This window comes from Myiozetetes cayanensis, unplaced genomic scaffold, assembly GCF_022539395.1.
Source record: "Myiozetetes cayanensis isolate MyiCay16 unplaced genomic scaffold, myiCay2020 scf1, whole genome shotgun sequence".
In the NCBI taxonomy this organism is placed as follows: Eukaryota; Metazoa; Chordata; class Aves; order Passeriformes; family Tyrannidae; genus Myiozetetes; species Myiozetetes cayanensis.
In genome coordinates, this window is record NW_026086604.1 from 103,664,216 (window position 1) to 103,686,675 (window position 22,460).

The 22,460-nt window shown below is 38.5% G+C and overlaps 1 protein-coding gene across 1 annotated transcript in view; it reads left to right on the top strand.

The window, feature by feature from the left end:
* ELMO1 (engulfment and cell motility 1) overlaps positions 1-22,460 on the top strand; it is a 312,368-nt gene that overhangs the window by 145,309 nt on the left and 144,599 nt on the right. The window contains exons 15-16 of the mRNA XM_050308939.1: positions 903-1,007; positions 14,431-14,539. Coding sequence (XP_050164896.1) covers positions 903-1,007; positions 14,431-14,539 — 214 coding nt within the window. The remainder of the gene's footprint in view (positions 1-902; positions 1,008-14,430; positions 14,540-22,460) is intronic.

The window sequence follows — 22,460 nt, forward strand, 5'->3', positions numbered from 1 at the left end:
GCAGCTGGGGAAATCTTTTTGTGTCAGAATGATGAGTAGAGCAGGAGACATTGCAAAGGTGATATTGATAAAAGAGCATAGCAGAAGAGAGGCATTTTTTGATGGAGACATAGTCTTCTTTGTATTTCCAAGCAGCTTCTGTGCTGAAGCCAGGCAAATGTTCATGTCTAAACCATGAACTACATAAAACTTGTTCGAATATACGTTTAATTCCATCCAATCAGAAGATCGCCTAGGTTAATGAATATTTTGAGCAAATGTATTTTTTCATGTAGTGTGTGAAGCTGAACATTTGAAATATGTAGGTGCGTGTGGAAGCTAACAAGCTCTGGTTATATTTGGTATGTTCAATCGTTAATTCTGTAGTTGAAATTCATAGATTCAGAACGTAACAAAAAAATGTACCTGAATTCCACAAGGTGAATCCATTTAATTTCATGAAGTTCTCTCTGGGGCCCTTTGTCTTCAGCAGTCCAGAAAATCCAGTAGACTTAATATAGCTATTTAGCCTGGTAGTTTTCTCCTTCATTTTGGACTTTATTTGAAATAGTTCCATAGCAGTTGTATAAATAGGTGGTTTGGTGCCTGTTTGCTCAAATATCTGCATTTTTATGTACTTTTAATCTGCAGTACCACCAAGAAGTCTATCTGCCATGAAAGACTTGGAGATCTGCAATTCTGAAGCATTCAGCCTTTGGGAAATTCCATTCCATAGCTATGGAAGTGAATTACTGACATGACAACGTCATAGGGTTTAAAGTTCCTTCAGGCATGGGCCATTTCCAACAGAGCTTTCTGTTGCTGGGCTTTTTTGACAGAGCGTGCTAACACGGTGCTCATCACTGGGGAGCTGATAGCTTATGTAAAGATCCTAATCGAGTGATCTTGCCATCTTTTTGCAGAATCATGTAAACCCAGCGATGGATTTCACACAGACCCCTCCAGGAATGCTGGCCCTTGACAACATGCTGTACTTTGCTAAACATCACCAGGATGCTTACATACGGGTAAGGCTTCTTGTCGCTGAGATCTTTGTGGTTGCCTGTTCACAGTTCACAGTGACTGTGTACTGTTTACAGTTGACTTTGAAGAGGAGGCTCAAAATCCTGATGTTCTTAGCAACAGACTCCAGGAAGGCGAACCGCATGACACTAAAACATGGCATAAGTCTCTAAAAGCTTTGGGAGAAAGCTGTACATCTAGGCTGTCGTTGCTGAGTCAAATGTTACAGATATGACTTTTTGCAAATGCTACTTTTTGCTTAGGCCTGCAAAGAGAAGGGAAATAAACTTGTGCCTTTGTCAGATGCATAATGGATGATGATAAGCTCAGAACTTAGTAATTGTATAATATTCTCTGACCTGCTCGGAGTCTGCCAAAAACTTTCAGGGTTGTTTGTGGAAAGAAGGCTTTGACCAGGTAATGCCTTGATAGGCGAATGAGTTGGCAGTGTCCTCAGAGTTAAGATGTTTCCACTGAAACTACTGCTGTAGGTGAGGTCATGCTTAGAGTACAATAAGTACAAAGTATCATGAGTCACTTGCATAACCCATTCCTGGCCCCTGCCCACTCCACTTCCTACGTTTGTTATTTCAAAGGTAGTTAGAGCAAGTTATGTTGCATCCTTTCAAGAGGAGGCATACAGCTGAATAATACATGCCTCTGAAGAGAACAACTTTTCCTGAATTTTATTGAAATCAAGTATTTGCCAAGCATAAACCAGGCAAGCACAGATGAGAGTAGAGAATAGTCCAGAAAGTCAGTGACTGGAAATCATAGGGATGGTTTAACTCCCCAAGAAAAAGTGCACATGCAGTCCTGCTTAAGAAGTTTGTGTATAGCAAGGAGACAGTAAACATGCCTATCATTTCCACTAAAAGTTAAAACTCAGCTTTTAATATGCATTATCATCCAGTTTTTGTTCAAAATTCTAATAGGTTTGTAAAGGGCCTGCCAATATCCATGGACATAATAGTAGACCACGAGATTGTAGGATTTGCTCTTTAAATAGATGTTTCTCCTCAGTCTGAATCTACCAGTAACTCTTAAAAAGGCACTGTGGTAGTATGCAATACAACAGTATGTATCAATCCCCATAAGCCCCTGAGGGGCTATTTCACATACTGGACAAAGAGTATGTTTTTTGGTTGAACTATGCTAAATAGTGGTTTTGTTTATTAAAAAAAAAAAATTGGTTACTGTTTCTCATTAAAATTTGGTAAGATCTGGACTGTGCTACTTCATAGGCTTCTTTTGAAAATTCTAAGTTTAGAGAATATACTTAGTAGAGGTAGCCAGTGCTTCCAAATGAGACAGTCGTGTTTTAAGGAGCTTGAAAAAATTAAAGAGGACAGAAATTCTATTGAAATAGAGCTTTCTCTGACAACTCCCAATTTTTTCTTATTTTTCATTTTCATGTTGCAAATGCTGTCTTAAAAATTGGATTCAGTGAAGCGTGTAATTAGCCACTCTTTAGAGAGGACTTTTATTGCTGGCTCAGCTCTGTTTCTATAACACAGTACTTTAGCTGCTACATTACTGAGAACTTTTGTTGTTTTGAGATGCCTGTTTTTATTCTTGCATGGTTCCTGTTAGGAGAGCGCCTGAGTGCCTCATGTATTTACCATCTAAGAAAGACTAAATATACACTAGAAGTGCCTTACAGAATCACTCTCAGATTCAATTGCTCGCCTGAAGCTGCTTTGGAAACTACAAACTCGCTTTGGGACTATGTTAGCCTATCCACCACTCCTCAGGAGTTCTACTTAGTGTTTATACTTGCATTGCTGGTGTGATATGAACACCTCTGAGGTGAGCAATGTTGTGCAACTCCTACAGCGTTGATAGTCTTTGATTGCAAAAGTCACCTACTTTCTATCTTATCATCTCCTTGACTTACTAGCTGATGTACAGTTGTTTCCTGTGGCCCCTGACATGCCTGTTTCTTTTTTGAGTTCCTTATTTTATGTCTAACATTACCTTTCCTTCATGGCCTTTGGCTCCCAAAGCTCCCACTGCATCAGTTTGCTCTGTTTGTACAGCCTGTTGACCTAACTTATTTTTTTAGATATATTTCTGTTCCTGTGTCCTAACAAAGTTCTCCTGTGGTCAAGCTAAAATTTCCTCAAGAAATTTTTAGCTATAAGTATTACTTGCAGTACTGAGAAACTTGTTTGGCGTAAGCTCTTCTCTTTTTTTTATTGTTGATACTAGGAAATATTTTGGTTCCTAGGAGGAGAGATTAGTTTCAACTAAATTGCCCTGTGCAATACAGTTGACTCCTGTGCTATAGGTTAATTCCTAAGCCCTCAAAATGAGATAATATCTCTTCTATGCAGTAATTAGAAATTGAGTCTGAAACCCAGAGTTGGCTTGAAATGAACTTGGAATATATGAAGTTTTCCCTGACAAAATGTGATGTATTAAGCAGAGGCACTATCAGAAAGTCATATTGAGTGTATTGGCAGTGCTGCATTTTAATGGGCAGTGCAATTCCCTGCAGTCTGGCCTGCCACTTTCTTAGGATGCCCCAGCTGCGTGACCTTAGTTATGTTATCTAATTGTATTAATGAAAAGCAGAAGTTAGAAGAGAATACAGTCAATAAGTAATCTCTTCCCTTTTCATACCTTGTTCTGCCTCCTGTAAATGATTCTACTTAGGAGTAATTTGCTAATAAATGGAATAGTAAGGTGGTAAGAATGTCTGAAACTGAAGTACCCTTTTGGGGAGTGACAAAAGGGCTTCAAAGACCAGTAGAAGAGTAATGTACTTTAGTAAACTAAAGTAGGAAGAGTAAATATAATTGCAATTTTTTGAAGAATATAGGTGTGAAGGCACTGGAGCAGATGGGTAACTCTGCATCTTGAAAGCAAAAGACATCTCAGGGTGAAAATATGGGTGTCACGCAGTGAAGGAGGAAACAAAAATAATCATTTTTTTTTCTTCTGTTTTATTCTTTTTTAGCTACTTACCCACAATCCACTAGTCTCATTCACCTTTTTCCTGTTGCATACTTATTCCTGAAATTGCAGTAATATGTTTTCTTTACATGCTTGTCTTCCTTCAGATAAACACAGTGTTTATGTAGACTTTGAGTTAACAGATTTTGAATCTCAGGGTTTTGTTTGCTATTCAGTATGACTGGAACCTCCAGCAGAAAAGTTGTTTAGTGAACAGGAAAAAAAACAAACATGTTTTATTTGTCTGCATGGTGTTGTTTGTTATCATTTGGATTTTTAGAGAAGTTTCCTATTGAATTATTTTCCTGTTGAATTATCTTTTCTTGCTCTTTTTTAATTAATTGTCTGGTGCTATCAGTAACTGATATGCATTGGCTTTTTTCATATGCCACTTAAATAATCAGTCTCTTTCATCAGAGGCTTGACTTTTAGAAGGTGATGACATAGTATTTGGAATGCATTGATGGAAGTAATGTTCAATTTCTGAAAGAAATTTAAAAATTTTCGACAGGAAATAATTGGCAGCTTCCCGAGCTTCATAATTATAGGACAATCAGTGTGTGTAATTAAAGTTAACAGTGGAGAAAATTATTGGAATAAAGCTTTGTGACAGATAAAGTTTTTTGGTTCCTTTGTAGCAGATAAGTCATGTGTCCCCCTGGTTTCAATTTGCTTCCAAAACTACTTCAGCTTTATGTTCTACTAATTTTAAAAATGAAATTATAAGTTAACCTTAAGACAGACTTTATTCAGTACCAGTATCTTGAAATTTTTCTTACTGGTAACTTGTACCTCTTGGTGTGCTCTTGCAACTCTTCTGAGTGTATAGAGTGTCTGAGGAAAAACCTTTCAGTGGAAATACTATTATGCCACCACTGCTATTACTATTTTAATTTACCGGTTCTTTGTCTTTGATTTGCTCAAGGATTTGTGGTGCAAGACTGTTCAGACCCATTTTGTTTTCAAGATACAAAGAGGAGAGAGGTATAAATATATGAAACTGAAATATTTTGTATGCAGACATGCTTGTTGGTGTGTATTCATTTCCCTTTGTTTTTTGTACACATGCACTTCAGTGATTGCTAACATTGATTTAAAATAATGGTACCTACTTAATTTGGTGTGAAGTATAAGCTAAAGGAACCAAACTGAACACTTCTTTTATTTATAACCCAAAAAGTGAAAACTGGTAGTTGTTGTCGTGTGTTTAAATAGGCCATGTTTGTGCCTGGGATTGCCTCTCTAGAAACACTAGCTTTGCAATTTTGATAAGTTGACTCCTGTATGTGCAGTTAGTGTTCATTCAGGCATTCTTGATAGCAGGCAGCAAAATCAAAGCTACAACTCCGGTTGGGAGGGTACTGCCATTCATCTTTGCTCACTTAACAGTGTTTCCAGGCAGAAAGAGCAGATGGCATTGGGTAAACTGGTTCTACAGCAACTACACCTTAACTTCTAATGTACTGCCCTTGAAATATTCCCTTATTTTACGTTTTCCTCACAGGCATCTAACTATAGTGATAACTTCTGGTATATCTGGGAGGAAGTGTAGGATTTTGCTTAGAGATTATTGAATTTCACAGTAGGTCAGATGAGTCACAAATAAGTCCTTTATGATGTTATCTCTCGTGGGATCCACATTTCTCATTCTAATGAATTTGCTTTTGATGACTGACAAGTTGGTGACTTGTCTATATTTTTCTTCCATGTTTCTGACCAGCTATAGTCTAGCAGGACTCACTGCTTCTTTGGGGTGAAATTCTGCCTTGAGAAGACACATACTGTGGCTTGTCCTTTTCTTTAAGCACAAGGGATTGATGCTCCAGGCAGAAAATGCAAATAAAGTTAGCAGTTCTGGGTCTGAGTATTGGCTAGCCACCTATTTTGGGTTCTGCCCAGCCAGCTGCCCAAGTTTATGTCCAGTTTCTTTGCCATTAGATTAGTAGGCTCTTCATCTGTGTAGGAAAAAGTCAAGTGTTCCTTAGGAAAAATATAATTTTACTGTAGCCTGAAATTCACATCTCATCTATAGAAGAGAACATTTATCCCTTTTCTCACTGGTTTTATCTATTTAATTCAAATCTTTCCTAGATATTACATGTAAAATTTTTGGTATAAAATATTTTCACCAGAGTGGGAAAGCAGGGTTGAAATCTGTGCTGAAAAAGTTTGACTTACTAATCCCTTGGTATGTTTTATAACGGATCCAATGCTACTACATTTTTGTGAGTGATGTGTAAGTGGTACGCCCCTAAGTTTTCCATTCTTGTGTTTCAAACAAATTTTAAAAGTTAGTAAAATTGAAACAACATTTGGACTTTGGTTGCACCAAGAATTACCTTGATTACCTGAAAATTAGAAGGTGGTTTATGGTCAGCAGTAAAAAATCCCCTTTCCCTTACATTTGTTGAGCTGGTAAATTGGTTATTCACTCAGTTGCAATGCAGGCACAATTCTTCCACGGCAACTAATTGAGTTGCTACTTTTGGGGAGGTTGAGGAGGGAATTCTTTTGCTTTTGAAGCTTTCAGAAGTCACAGTGGAGGAGCAGGTGCTGTTTGTGAGTGCCGGTGATGCAGGCAGGAAAATTGGTGGCATCCTGCAGAGACCTTTCAGAACTTAAATGGGTTGAGTCACAGTCAGACTGTCTGCCGTATACTTTCTAACCCATGAAGTTGTTGTATAGGAGGCTGCCTACACATCCTTCCGCCAATTCACAAAGTCTGCTCATGCCTACTCATTCTAGCCTGATCGGATATGAGGAAGGAATCTAACATATAATTTCAGTATTTTCTGAAATAAAATTGGGCTTGATTTCTGCCATGCCTTCCCCCCCACCCAGAAATTATAGGAAAAGGGATGTAATTTGTTTCTGTTCTGCAGAAGGTAGAGAGAAAAGTGAGCTTTGTCACAAGAGTCTTTCTGGTGAGTCTATGCAGTTTTCCACATGAGACCTGATTGCCTAAGCGCAGCGGTTCCCAGCCTGTTAATGTGTTCTTGTTTCCTCTTTTTCTCTGCCTGGCTCTTCCACTCAAATATCCAAGTGTTTTTCTGCCTGCCTTTTGTTTCTGCCCAAATGTACGTAATTTCTGTGCTTTATGTGACAACGCCGAGGGCCTCCATCACTGATGGCAGAATTGAGATGGGTCCCTCTAGAATAAAGAGGCAAAATCCTGGAGTGGCTGGTTGCAGCACAGACACAGAGCTAAGTTAGTACTGAGTGAGAAAGAGAACTGTGAGGGAGCCATGGCACTCTCTGCACAGCCCTGTGTGGTATGTGCAGCGGGATATGTATGATAATCTTACAGTCCTGGGTGTGTTCAGATCACTTCTCATGATTCACACCGCACCTAAACTTTCCCATATATATGGAAGCTGTTGTCTAAATGAGGTCCTGGTCCAAAGGAGGTGTATTTGCTATATTCTGCAAATAGTGCAGTTTCACACCTTCCACCTCAATCACAGGTGAGCAAGGAGAGAATTGCAGGAAAAGCATTGCCCTCTTACATTTGTGTGGGACATTAGGAGGCAGAAGGAATACCTGGCCGGTAGTTTTCAAGCTGGGCCAGATCAACAGCAAATCACTGTCACATACCTGTGCCTGTGGAAAGTGAAGAGCACATCCTGGTGCTGCTTCTGCAGATAACATGTCAACTGGGCCTTCTCATCTTGGGTCTTACCACTATGCTTTACAATTCTTTGGTTGATTCTGTGTGGAGTGGCAAAGAAAGGAAAAAGATACATATTATTTCAAGACAAACCACTACATGTTTAGCTTTTGATGGAAAATAAAAAAAATAAAAAAATAAAATTAAAAAAAAAAAGTCATGCTTTCATGTTAAGGTGTTTGCATGAGGAAAAAAAAGAATTATTGCTAGATGAGCATCTGTGCAACTGTCCAAATTTAGCTTGTGATAGTTTGGCACTAGATTTATTTTAAAAGTAAAACCACATCATAATTTTCCAGAAGAGAAGCAACTTTTGGAAATTTTATGCTGTCTCTTATAGAAGTGTTTTGTGGCTGCAGAGTCAAACAATGGCTGTAATGTTACCATGGTGGTTTGAATTCACCTTCTTACCTATATGTTTTTATATAATGACGTAATCGGATGCTTTTCTTGTCCCTCCTGCCCTGTTTGACTGTTTCACTGTCTCCTGGCTGCTTTGCCACAGTGGGCTCTGTGCAGTTCTCCTTGGGAGCAGCAGATTAAAAGGCACTTCCTCACACGGTGAGCTGATTAGCCCCCAGGTGCTTATTTTTAGTTGTGCACATCCAAGCACATATCAGACACTTAGTATCTGATCCTTAACATGGTCCTGTAATGAGATGAGCCTCAGGTAAGGCATGACTTAGCATCTGTGTTTCAGTACCCCCTTTCTTCTTTTTCAGGATCTATAGCAGGTCTCGGATCTTCTTCAAATCTTGCTTTAAATTGCAATTCTAGTGTCTTCCCGAGGAAAGCAGAAATAGCTGATGCTTTATTTTGTTTTGCCATGAGAAATTTCTATAATGACTCAGGAATGTGAAGGAAGACTGAGATAAGGGAGAGAGGAAGCATTGGAAATGGAAAACACAGGGTCAGAGAGGACAATGCAGAGTGAAGGATGTTGGAAGAAGACTGATGCTGAAACTGAAGCAAATGACAAACTGCCTTAGGAAGAAACCAAAATTGCTGACAAGGATGAATGGAAACTGAGTCTGACTGCAGTAGTCTCTTACCCTTCTTGGGAAGCATATCCTAAGGACTTGTTTCTTAGAGTTACTTAAAGCATCTAAATGAGAAGGGAATGGTGAAGCCTACTGTCTATGATAAGGAGGCTTAGGAAAAGGAAAAGCAGTGTCAAGAAAAGGAAGAGCATCTCTGCAATTTCTGTGTATTAAAATGCTGCTTGACCTTTCATTTTGGGTCTAAGGAGGTTTTTGTGATCTTTACTAACTAGTTCTCTGAACCTCTTGATATTAACCTACAGCTGACTGCTAGAAAACTTGTTCTCTATTAAAACAGGATCATTTTAGATAGTACTACAAAACTGGTCTTTGGAAATGCTTCCTTTTAACACTGCAGCAACTCATTGAATTGTCTGCTCGGGGATTTATTAGAAGTATTGATGCAGCTATAGTGAATATTGCCTTTCAGTTCTGTATTTACTTCCTAATCATAATGAATCTCTATTCCATTGCCAAGCTCTGATTTTGGTTCAGGAATCTGAGAATTACATCTGAGTTGCTGTGGGCAGTATATTTTGAGCCAATTTCATTTTTAGTGTGAAGGATTAAGGGCTGGCTAAGTCGATATTTCTTCCCAGTCAAGGAGAAATATTTCTGTCTGGTGGTTTTAGCCTCCTGGATTTTGATGAGGAAACTTTTGAATATACCTGTCTTGAAAAGTTTGCCTTTTGACAGTCATTAACTCTTAGATGCAGATATAAGCTTGATTACTGAAGCTGATGCAGACTTTTAAGCTCATGGTAGTCAAGTGTGGAAAATCCTTGGTTTAGTCCACTGCCTCCCTGAGGGTCTTTTTTGTGCTTCTGAGGTAGTGATGGACTCAATGAATAATTCACTGGAAAATCACAAAGGAACTCTGCTATAAAGTTAGAAAATCTTTTGATTTGGGGGTTAGTGTCTTGTTTGGGGTGTTTTTTTACTCCTGGAGAATTTGCATTGTTCCTCTGTGATCTTGGTGTGATACTTAAATTTATTTTATTTTTAATTTTAAAATAACTTAAAATCTATTTATTTACTTATTTCACATATTTATATTTAACATATTTATTTTCTTTATTTTAGGTTCTATTTGTTTATTTAAATTAAATTACATTTTAAATAATTTTTTTAGATTTATTTTATGGCCATGCCTTTGGTAAATATCTTGTTGAACCTCATACAGTTGTCCCCATCCCACCAATCCAATCTGTCAAGATCCTGCTATAGAGCCTTCCTACCCTCCAGAAGATGAACACTCCTGCCCAACTTGCTGTTATCCATGAGCTTATTGAGGGGGCACTTGATCCTCTTATCCAAATCATTGATAAAGATGTCAAACAGGACCAGCCACAATACTGAGCCCTGGGAGACATCACTTGTGACTGGCTGCCAGCTGGATTAAGTTCCATATATATATAGAGAGTTATGTGTTGGTAACTTAAAATAATAAAAACTGTACAGATCTGTATTCTACTACAAATACTGTCAAATTCCCATGCCTTAAGAGGCTACAGACTTTCACATGTAGAAATGTCAAGAAAATGTATAACACTCATTTCCTAAAAATTTCACCTCCTTCCATTCTTAAAAACATTTTCAAAACTCTTCCTTCCTCCTCTTCTGCTAGTCAGTTCCTTTCATTCTTCATGTGATATAATTTTCTTCTCAGTCTATGCTTCTTTCATGCACCTCATGATTTTTCTTTCTATTTTCTGAACTGCTGTTGTTCAGTTGTTTTTTGGGTTTTTTTTTTTGGTCTTTTTTTGGTAGTTGTTGTTTTGGTTTTGTTGTTTGGTTGGTTTTTTTTTTTTTTCAAGAACATGACTCAGACTTTTCCTGGCTGCCCTCTCTCAGTAATTTTCTTTTCCTTTTGTTTCATTTTTATTGAAGTTCTCTGGGTCCAGAGAAGGGCAATGAAGTTTGTGAAGGGTCTAGAGCATGATGAGGAACAGCTGAGGGAACTGGAGTTTAGCCTGCTGAAATAGAGGCTCAGGGAGACCTTATTGCTCTCTACAACTCCCTGAAAGGAGGTTGTGGTGAGGTGGGAGTCAGCCTCGTCTCCCAGGTAACAAGCAATTGGTCAAGGGAAAATAATCTCATGTTGTGCGGGGGGAGATTAGAATCAGGGGATTGAAACAGGCTGCCCTGGGAAGTGATTGAGTCACCATCCCTGTTGGTATTTAAAAGACATGTAGATGAGGCACTTAGGGACATGGTTCAGTGGTGGACTCAGCAGTGCTGCGTAAGTGGTTGGACTTGATGATCCTAAAGGTCTTTTCCAACCTGAATGATTCTGTGATTCTGGTGGTGCTAAAGCTTCTCCTGCATTGTCCATGGTCTCTGCCTTTAAATATCTGTTTTTCCCAAGCAAAATTTTACCACTGCACCTGCTCATTGTAAAATGTCTGGTGGATCTGCAACTCATTGCAGATTTATGGTGGGGAGGAGTAGGAAGATAATAGGGTGCAGCACTTCATGAGCATTAATGATAGACCTCCGTTTGAATGAAGGTTGTGTGGGTTTGCGACTTCCTTTCTACCTTCCTTTCTGTGGTAAAATAACTTCTGTGATAGAAATGTGAATCAAGCCAGGAATGTGCTTTACAGACATAGAAAAGTATTTTCAGTCTTGAGCTGTGTGTTAAATTTCTTTCCCTGCAGTTGTTTTCACCAGTTTATGAAGTAAACATGTCCATTCACTGCTTATTTCTCCTCCGCAACTAGAGTGATAAAGGAAATAACATTAAAATCATGCCCTTATCAGCTGTATTTATAGCATTTTACTTTGGAACAGGATATGAGTCGTGAAGTCATGAAAAGAGTATTACAAATATAATAATGAATGTTGTAAATCTGTTGCCAAGACTAGGAATTATTTCTCTTTGGGTATTTATAAGAACCTCTTTTTTTTTTTCTTTCCTTTTTTACTGTTGCTGTTTCATACAGAAGATCCATATCTGTCAAATTTGCCTACAGATATTTAGATGCAGTAAAGGGCATTCTTCCTTTCTTGAAGAAATGTAACATGGCAGCGCTGCCTTATTTTGTACAGCAAATGCTAAAGAAATTGCTGCTTGCAGAGTGTATGTCTGAGGATCATTTCAAGACTGCTTTACATATTGATTACTCAAATTGCCATTTAATTTGCTGTATAGCAATACACAGTGCCTTAACTATTTCTCTGGCATTCTTATTGATTGTTGTAATTCTGCCTTGCATTATATGCATAGATGGTGTCACCATTAAATATTTATGTGCTCATGAAATGTTAATATGTTGGGTTAATGTGAAACTCCACAAAGAGCATTTGCCAGAAGCGAGCAGGAATACTGATCCAAGTGCTTCCCTCTCCCTCCCCCTTGCCCTTTCAATTTGCCTCTCCATTGATTTTATTAGCAGTGTTTCTCTGCTGTATCTAAATCTGTGTCGAAGCAACACCCTGCTCCAGTATGCAGATTTTATGTTTTATTATGTGGGAGATAAAACAGGGTAATAAAAAGAACAAGAGATCTCAGGGAGGTGTTGAGACACACAGCTTTACATTACGGTTGTGCTATTCTATCATTGTTCCTGCTTCTGGGTGTAGAAATGCAGCACTATCCTCCATGAAAGAGACTGAAGCAGGATGACTCATCTGGAATACAAAGTCATATTCACATGTTCCTTGAACAGTGGCTGCAGCAACGTAAAACAAAAATAGCAGGGGTGTTTCTTTGATTTGCTACAGCTGTTACCCAGAGATGACATGGAACAATTTCATGTAATTTAAACCAGAACTTTTAGGAGGAAAAGTCCTCTTGGCAGACTTTTGAACATGATGTTCTGATGCTGTCCTGTTGAAAAGGGCCAGTAAAAAATCATAGTGGTCAAGTACATATTATATCCTTAATACTTTTTAATCTTTTGTAGGAAGTGTAAGTGATTTTAAAAAACAACACCAGCACTGGTAAACAAAACCAAGTGATGGTGCTTTCCCACTACACAGAGAGCAACCATTCTTTTACGTCCCTGGGAGATGGGCTGGGAGCAGAGTTATCAGCTAGAGGCTGCCCTTTGTACAGTAGGACTGAAGTTGATGCTTGGTGAAGAGGCTTTGGAGTGCTGTATGAAGCACATAATTTTCCTACTTACCTTTGGGTTTTTGGTTTTTTCCCACTTTTAACTTCTTCACAGGGAAGGCTTCTGCACATAAGAGAACATGAAACAGTCAAAACTAATATCAGGGGAGGGAGGGAAAGGTTTTAGTGGCATCTGGCATTGCACTGGTCCTCCCCTTTATCTCTCGTCCTGGTTTTTGCTTGAAGTTCAAGCCTTGAAGCTTTTGCAAAGCTTTCTTTGCTGTAAATATTGAAAGATATTAAACAAACAAATGAAAACCACAAACAAAACCACAACCAACAAAAACATCAAACAAACAAAAAACTGTGAAGATGGGAGCTAAGGGGACAGGAGGAATGCAAAGCAGATAGCAGTGTTTAAATACCCATTTGTGAAGGAAATTTAGAGAGCCTCTGAGGTTCTCTGAGTTAGTTAGCAAAATCTCTTACCTTTGAAATTCATTTTCTTCTGTTCTCATCCCCAGGCTATGCAGCAGCTCTTTAGGATACATTTTTTTCTTTCTATAAAGTGGAAAGTTTATTCTGCAAAGACAATTCTTACTGCAAATCTGTTTTGACCATTTCATTTTTTTCCTGCCCCTATTTTCTCTTTTTTCAGGCTCACTGCTTCCGTGAAATTGGTAGTATTTTTATAACTTGTCTTTTATCTGCAGTGAAATCTCTTGTTTAGTTGCAGTGCCAGAGAAAACTTCAGCTCAACTGTATTGGATACAGCAGAAATTAATACATATAAAAATGTGCAAGGAGTTATTTTCTACCATTTATTTTACAGTGTCACTCAACAGAGAGTGCAAAGGCTCTCCTTGAGTAGTTTTTACAGCATTTGGGGGCTTGATGTAAGAGTGCTAGTTCCCTGAAATGTTTTGCACATGAGCACAAGTTTCTTCCATAGCAGAGAGAAGAATGAGGACATTTTCTTCCTTCGTGAGCTCCAGTTTGATTTTTAACACTTGAGCCTTCTTTGGAGGCTGAATCCAGCTATGCAAATTCTGTCCCACTTCGGTTTTATAGATCCTTCTAGGTGTGTTCATGTCTATAAATAGTTGTATCTAATTTCCTTTAACCAGCAAATTTAAAATGAAGCTATTTCTTTTTCTTTGGCTTCTACTTCAGTTTCTCCAAGCGATGAGTGGTCCAGAACATCAACAGTGCAGAGCAATGGCAAAGCTTCCCAGTTGGTCATGGACCAGCACTGCTTTATGTGTTGCTGACTGCCTCAGACAGAGAATGACTTGGTTTGAAAGGGGCGTTTAAGGTCATCTAGGTCCAACCTTCCTGCCTTGGGCAAGGACACCTGTCGCTAGACCAGGTTACTCAATGCCCCATACAATGTGGTCTTGAACACTGCTTGGTGGGAGGCATCCACAACTTCTCTGGGCAACCTATGCCAGTGCCTTATCACCCTCACAGTAAAGAATTTCTTCCTAATATCTGATCTAAACCTATTCACTTTCAGTTTGAAGCCATAACATAAATGACATAGATCATTTAGCTGCAGGGGAGACAAAGGTTTGTGAAAACAGAGCCTCCACATATAGTTTCCCACATTCAGTCTGGTGTATCTTGTAAATGTTGGATGTGGAGGATAGTGTTTCAACTCATGGGTTCTTCAAACTGATTATTTTCTGTTTTGATTCCACCTTCAGATTGTCCTGGAAAACAGCAGTCGAGAAGACAAACATGAGTGTCCATTTGGCCGAAGTAGCATTGAGCTGACAAAGATGCTGTGTGAAATACTGAAAGTGGGAGAGCTACGTAAGTTGACCTGTTCGATCTCTAAGAACCATGGCATGAGTTCAGTGATACCTGAAGTTTATTTCAGTGCAAGAGTTTTTCTGCTGATAGGTGTTTCTTGGTATAGTTACACATTGAACACTGGCACTCAGAATGACTACGTGTCTGTTTTCTGTCTCTCTTACTAGTTTGTGGCATATCAAGGATGAGGGTGGAGTAGGAGAAATAGACACCCGTTCTTTGACTCTCATATATATATGAAGCAGGGCAGTTGCATCGTTTCCAGAGGAGTCAGTTCTTTCCCCATCTGTTGATTTGGTATAGGAGACTTCATGGTTGTTCCATTCCATAACCTATTCCATAGGTTGGTTTTATATGAGTATCATAGTCATTCTTTGTGAGATTGCTCATCGGAACTGACACATCCCATTTGCTCTTAGATACGTAAAGCTCCATCTAAATGCCAGATGATAGATGTATCATTTACTCTAACAGTGTGATATGAAATACTGTATTTTAATACAGAGTAAACAAGCTGTCTTTGGCTTCAATTACAGTCCCTTGACAAATTGTTAGATACTACCAAACAGAAGAGCATGTCTGTATCTTAATTAGTCTGGAGTGCTGGTGTTTGACTCTATCGATATGTATAAACTTCAGTTACCCATCAATAATGTTTTGGATCCAGCTGCGGTCTGTTTTGGCATACACTAGCATGAGCTTCATTTTCTTGTTGCACAGGGGGCACAACTGACATGCCTTGCTTTCCTCAGAGGCATGTTCCCTTTGATTTTTTTTCACTAATAAATCTTTTACCTTCACACCTAAGTCCGTGAAATATAATGAGAGAAGAGCAGTGTAAAAGGCAGCAAGAAACCCTATAGGTATCAGTGGTTCTTGTTCCTAGTAGCTCTGCAACGGGCATCAAAAGTTCTGTTTTAAAAGTATTATTTGGTTGTTGATGCATCTGAAGCTTTTAAATGCATTGTTTTGAGAGAATTTATTGACCAAAGGAAAAAGCTGCCTCTGTGCAATGGGCCAGGATAAAACCTGTGCATTTCTTGCAGCTTCCAAATTGACAGTTCATATTTGACAGATCCAGATAAATGAGATGATGTTTACTGCTGAATACCCTCCTAAGTAAACCAGAGTTATTAAGGACTGCATTCACCATGTCTATAAATAAAAAGTTTAGCAACTGTTTTAGATGTATGGTAATAGTAATGTGTTGTGGAAGGTTCAGACTGTAGCAGACAACGACTCCTTAAAATAACCTTACTGCTGCAGTTGAGGTGTCTAATGCCAAATCACGCATGACAGATCTGTCTGAATTTTTCTGCTGGTAAATGTAGGAGGGACATATCATCTCAACAAAGCTGTAAGCATATTTGAAATAAGTGCTAAAGATCAATTTTATTTTTACAAATGCACAGAAAAATATCTGAAATCCAAAGTACAGCTTTGTACATAGCGTTTTAATGTATGTCCCGTCTCTCCATGGGACTTACACTGTACTTTGTTGCTAAGAAAGATGATTGATCTAGAGGTGGTGTCTCAGACTCTTCCTTGCTGTGTCGTTAAGAAGTCCCTCAATAAATAAATCTCTTTTTCTGCAGACAGGTTTGTTATCTTTATGCGGGGTGCTGTATGTAGGTGATCTGCCATGTATGGTACTGTATGTCCTGATTGCTTCTAACTTCTGCACATAGCTCCTTTCATGTTTTAACTTTTTCCTTATCATAGAATCAGCCAGGTTGGAAAGGACCTCTGAGATCATCAGGTCCAACCTTGACCCACTACCACCGTGGTTACTAGACCATGGCACTAAGTACTACATCCAGTTTCATCTTAAAAACCTCCAGGGAAGGAGAATCCACCACTTCCCTGGGCAGGCCATTCCAATGTCTGATTACGCTCTCTGTAAAAAATTTCTTCCTAATATCCAACCCCTGGCACAGCTGAAGACCATGCCCTCTTGTCCTACTGCTGGTTGCCTGGGAGAGGAGACCAACCCCCATGTGGCTACAACCTCCTTTCAAGTAGTTGTAGAAAGTGATGAGATCTCCCCTGAGTCTCTTCTTCTCCAGGCTAAACAACCCCAACTCCCTCAACCTCTCCTCACAGGGCTTGTGTCCCTTCACCAGCCTTGTTGCTCTTATCTGTTTTTTTAAAAGTGAGGACTCTGAATAAGATAAGTGGGTTGGTTTTTCGTTGTTTGTTGTTTGGTTGTTGGTTCGGTTGTTTGTTGGTTTTGTGGGATTTGTGTGTGTGTGTTTTTTGGTTTTTTGGGGGGGTTTTGTTTGTTTCTGTTAGAGTAGCTCTATGGTTTGGAAATGTGGGGTTAAAAAGAAAACTGAAAAGTTCCCCAAGGAAAGCCCTGGCTTAGGGATGTTACCTGTTAATGTTCTGAAGCCACTTGTTTTGATGTTATTGAGGCTGCAAGGTTCTGGCATGCTCGGTGTGCTGGTGTGCAGCAGGCTCTTGTGATGGTCATTCATGGGCGTGTGACGCTGTAAAAAGGAGAAGTGCACTGGTGCTTCTGTTGATAGAAACCAGGTGCAGCAAGACTGACTTCTGTAAAGTCATGCTGATCTACACCCACAGAGCATCTGTCTCTGGATGTGGCAATAAGATTGCCTCATAGCCTTATATTCACAGGGGACAGAGTTAAGGTTGCTTCTAACTCATCTTGACAATTCACCTGTTTGCAGGTGTGTTTCCTTAATGGTTTTGTTTATATGGAACTCTAATTGTAATTTTAAAAGGCTGTAATGGAACACACCTTTAAATAATGTACAGAAGGCAGATTTCTTGAAAATGGCTTCACAGATGCTCATCTTTAATGACCTGTGATGAGCAGTATACTTTGTTAAGACATGCAAACTAGAACTGACATCTCAGGAAAATGTACATTCCAGTTTGTTCTTCACTTGAAATTAAATCCTGTATTGCTGAATAGGATTGGGCATCTTAAAAATCAGTAGTTACAGTTCAGGGCAAAGATGTTCCTGTTAGTTTGTATGTGATTGGTTTCAAAATTATGTATTTTACCTGCTCATGTTTCTTCAGGTGCTCAAAACTCACTATTATTGTGTTGCAACATAGAAATTTTTTCCTAGCATTTTCTGAATTGTATAATTTAAAAGCCACAATAATTGACCTTTTGCTCATGAAATATTCAGCAATAGAAACTTTCTTGAAGTGCAGAGTAGATAAAAGCAGCTAGATTGTCCATTATTTATGAAGAGCACTTTAATGCTGATTATATTCCCCTTGCTACGCTGTATTAAATACCTTTAGGCAACAAGAAGACATTTTACCATTTCTTTTTGGTCCTTTCAAACACACACTCATCCCAGCAAGGACTCAAAAGACAGTGTTAAAAGCATGCCAGCTCTTCTACCTTTGTATTTCCCCAAATCCAGGTAGTGGACTTAATTCTTTGACTTTGTTTCCAAAATGTACATGACTTGGAAATTCATCTCTTCTTCAGCAAAACGTTTAAGTGTATGTTTAGATCTTGTGTAAGTAAAGAAAGCTCAAATGCAAGCTGTGAGTTGAGCATATGGTAACTGCTTTACAGAGGTGGACTTGCAGAGTAGAGGAGCTAAAACTTCAGAGGAAGGTTGGTGTAGTGTTTTAGTAACATGGAAGTTAGAATGAAACATGTCCATAAGACTCCTCAGTAAAATCTCTGAATCAAGAAAGAGTGGGATATTTAACTATAAATCTTTTAATCTTGTGCTACTGATGCTGTTAAAAAGGCATTGAACAGAATGTCTTTAATGAGTACTTGCCCAGCCACCTTAGCAAACATTATGGTAATTCTGATCTTATCCGGCAATGACATCCTTTGTATATTCTAACAAGAGGACTTTCTTTCTTGTCCTGACATCAGACAGGAACACTGTTAACCAGTGGTCAATACTCCTTGCCCTCTGGGGTAAGGCATTTTGATGCTCCTCATCCCTGGCACACTGACAAGTTTACAAAGATGAGAAGAGGTCCAGCCATCCATATGTCCTCCTTAGTAGCTATGAAGGCTAAGGTAACCTCCACTTTCCCTCTTATTCGGGTTTTAGTACATGACATGTATGCTCAGGGGAGAAGGAATACCTGCAGAACAGACTGCCAGCTTTGCTGGGAGACAGTAACATTGCAGATAAATGTAAAAATTAAAAGCAAGCTCCAGAATAACCTTCAACTTTCCAAAACTGGAGTTAGTAAATTTAATGGGAGATTAAGAGTTCATTAAAACCTAGTGTTTGTCATAAGTAAGAATATGAGCTCACCATTTTGCATAAGTAGGCCTAATGCTCTCTAATCCGTGCCTACAGTGCCCAGTTCTCTGTACCTCTGCTCAGCACTTTCTACCCTCAAAACCCCTTAAAACTCTGATCCCTGGTGGGAAAAGGTACTTGACCATGTCACCTGCTTTATGCAGGATGGGTACAACTTCCCAGACTTGTTGCATTCCTTCCATACAGATTCAACTGAAATTATTTAGCGTTGATGCCTTGGAGAGGCTTGTATCTCGTCGGGGAAGAATAAATAATTGCTGTGTGCACTAAGAAAAGACGGTGCTACCAACAGAGCAGTAGTCTAAAGATGTTATAAGCCAATATCATTGCATGCCTTAAGTTATTCTATAGTTAAGGCATGTCAGACTTCAAGTATTTTTCAGTGTATTTTTGAACAGGACGCAGATGTTCAACTGACAATATTCATATTTGATTGTTTTGATGGGGGATATTCAGGGGCTTTTGCAAAAATCTACACTTAAGCTTTATGACAGACCACAGGGGTATATGCCACATGTCAGATACTTATATATGGATTGTCTTAAAGCTTCTATCAGAAAAACAGCTTCATTGGGTTTTTGTTTGTTTGTTTGTTTGTTTGTTGCTTTTCTGTTATGGGGAATTTAATGGCCATGGGATTTGTTAGGCTTAAATTAATTTACAGGATTATTTTTCCGCAAAAGAGGAGATCTAAATGCAAATGTATCATAATGCTGTTTGTGCACGCTTTTGCTATAGATTTCTCATTGCAGTTATTGCCCAGGTTGCACAATTGAAGTGGTCTAGAAATTCTTACCTTGTGATCCCTTCATCAGATAGAATGTGCTGGGCATTAGAAGATTTACAGTGATATTCATGGTTGTGCCCGCTGAGATGAAAGTAATCAAATCTCATGCTTCAAGGAGTAAGCGGATTGCTGCAAGGGTCAGAAAGCACTTTTTCGTCTTTGCACAATTTTTCCTCTGTATTGCACAATCCATAGTGTGCAGTGTGTGTTGTTTCTGTTGGCTTTTCCCTGGAAGCATACTGGTCACTGTAGGATCACCATTCCAGACCTGAGGGCTTGTGTGGTTTGATTTTCCTTTTGCTACAGCAAACCTAATAGTTTTATAATCGAATGTCATATTTTAAAATTTTTTCCCCTTGCTTGAAAGCTAATTGCCTTTTTATGTTCTTCTTCCTTCTCCTTCTCTTAAGTTTAAATAGAATAAAGCCCTAGAAATAGTAAATAAAATAAGAGATTATTTTTACTGTTCTGGCATTTCTTCTTGTAATTTCATTTTCTGGAGAGTGAAGCATTTTACAGGTCAGGAAATGTTGGTTAAAAAGCTGAAAAACTTTTCTGGCCAAAAGGTATTTAGTGAAAGGTAGCAATTTTCTGTTTCACCATGAATACAATAAAATAATTAAAAAGACTTCTAACCTCCTTTGTCTTAGCTTTTTACTACCCAAACCATCACCACACCAGATAACTGCAATTCTCGGCAAAAATTAGACCAATCTTAGACGATAATCAATATTTGAAAATCAGTAACGATGAAGGGGATGGGGCAAATATCCAAAAGAATACATATTGATTTTGAGTTTTAGGGGTTCCTTTGGGAACACTGCTAGCAAAATAGCCATTCCTGACTATAGGGATATTAAATATGCTTGTCCTTCTTGATGCAAAACCAACAACTTGCTGAGTAGTCTAAACTGTACTTTTCTTTTGCATGATAGCAGAATCTTATTTTATCAAACAGTTCTCTCCTTCTATTTGCTGCCACAATCCCACAGGAGAGACAAAATGAAACTCTCTTTTTCTGGAGAGATACTAATTTATTTGCAATTAACCTCTTCCTTCTCTAAAAAGACTCAATCTATTCATGCTTATGGTAAACTGTGAATTCTCTACAAAATATCTACTGCAATCTGTGAGAATATGAGCAACGGAGCTGCGGACACCTTTTGAGCAAGATGTTTCATTTTTACCTCTGAGTCACAGTGAGACAGATTTAGGAATGTTACTTTCTACACGTGGTATACTGTTGGCTTCAGAGCTGGTAGAGTGTTGCCTTTTGGGTCAGTTAGCTAGACAGCTGTCTAGTATCCTCCAGTGTTTTTATCTGCTGTCTGCAGTCTATGTCTACTCTTTGATCTCTTTGGAGCAAAGATCATAGCTAGTTTTATATGTGCGAAGTGCTTAATCTTATTTGGTGCAGGATTCTTTAGCTTCTTTAAAGGTATGTTTACTCAATTTTCAACATTAATAATGAAGAGCATCGTGCAGGGAGAGCAACTTAAAAACACTTAAGGGTAAGAAAGAGATATAGATGTAAGGGATTTTTTTTTTTTTTTAAGAAACTGCTTAATGTATCCAAAAGACAACAAAGAGGTGGTTTCATTAAGCATGAAGAACTCTTTCATCTAGTATTGGAAGGGATAGCAAGAATCAAGACCTGGAAGTAAAAAACTAATAAATTCAAACTGGGGTAAAGTCTAGACATTAGCTGTAAGGGTGCTGAACCAGGGAACTAACAGAACAGAGAGCTGAAGAATGATGAGAGGAGGAAAAAAATCATGGTGTTGACTTCCTGTGGTTAATAAAAACTGTAGCTTTGCCAGATTCAATGGCATGGTAGAATAACAGCTGTAATTTGTTTTAATGTTATAACTGGGACACCATTCTAGGATTTTTGAAAATTTTTAATAAGCTGTAGGGATAATGTAAAGTCTGAGCAGATGTGACAGTAAACAAGAATTGTTCAAATAATTTGGATTATTTCCATGCAAGTAACTTTACATAGATTAAAATAGGTTTGATTTATTGCCACAGGAAAAAGTATGGATAAAATAAAATCTTAAAAATATCTCCCATTTTGAAAACTCTGCATCTCTTCTGAGCTTGGAGAGTTCATTTGGTGTGTTCCACAGAACTTCTTAGTTTCCCAAGAAAATAAAAATACAACAAACTTCCCTCTTGCAATGCCAAACATTGGAACAGGCTGTCCAGAAAGTTGATTGAGTCACCACCCCTGGAGGTATTTAAAAGATGTGTAGATGTGGCCCTTTGTGAAACAGATTAGTGGTGGACTTAGCAGTGTTAGATTTATGATTAGCCTTGATGAGCTTAGAGGTCTTTTCCAGCCTAAATGATTCTGTGATTCTAATCGTGACTTGAAGAAGGAAGCAGTAGACAAAATCTTGTAATAAAATTCAGGGTTATAAAGTTCACTTGCAAAGCTGCAGAGAGAAAGAGCTCCAGAGAGATGACACATAGCCAAATGTTTGTTGCTTTTCTAGAACAATTTCTGTACATTTTAAGGGCTAGTCATTGTTCAGGAACAGTTTAATACTGAGCAGATTGAAATTAAGAGAAAAATAATCTTGGAATACATTCTGGACCTCTTAATTTCATTTTATGGTAACATTTTATAAATATAGATTTGCTAAAAGCAGCCAAAATCTCTTGTATTTTGCAGCAAGCTATGCTTCAAATCTGAAGTTAGCCCTTATGGTTTCACAGCACTGTGGCGCATCAGACTGGAAATTTTGCAGCTGCTCCTTTTAAAAGATGCATATAGTTGCTTAATGAGTTGTACATCAAATTGAACAATGTATAAAATCCCAATATTGTTTTAATGGCAACTTTCAGTGTA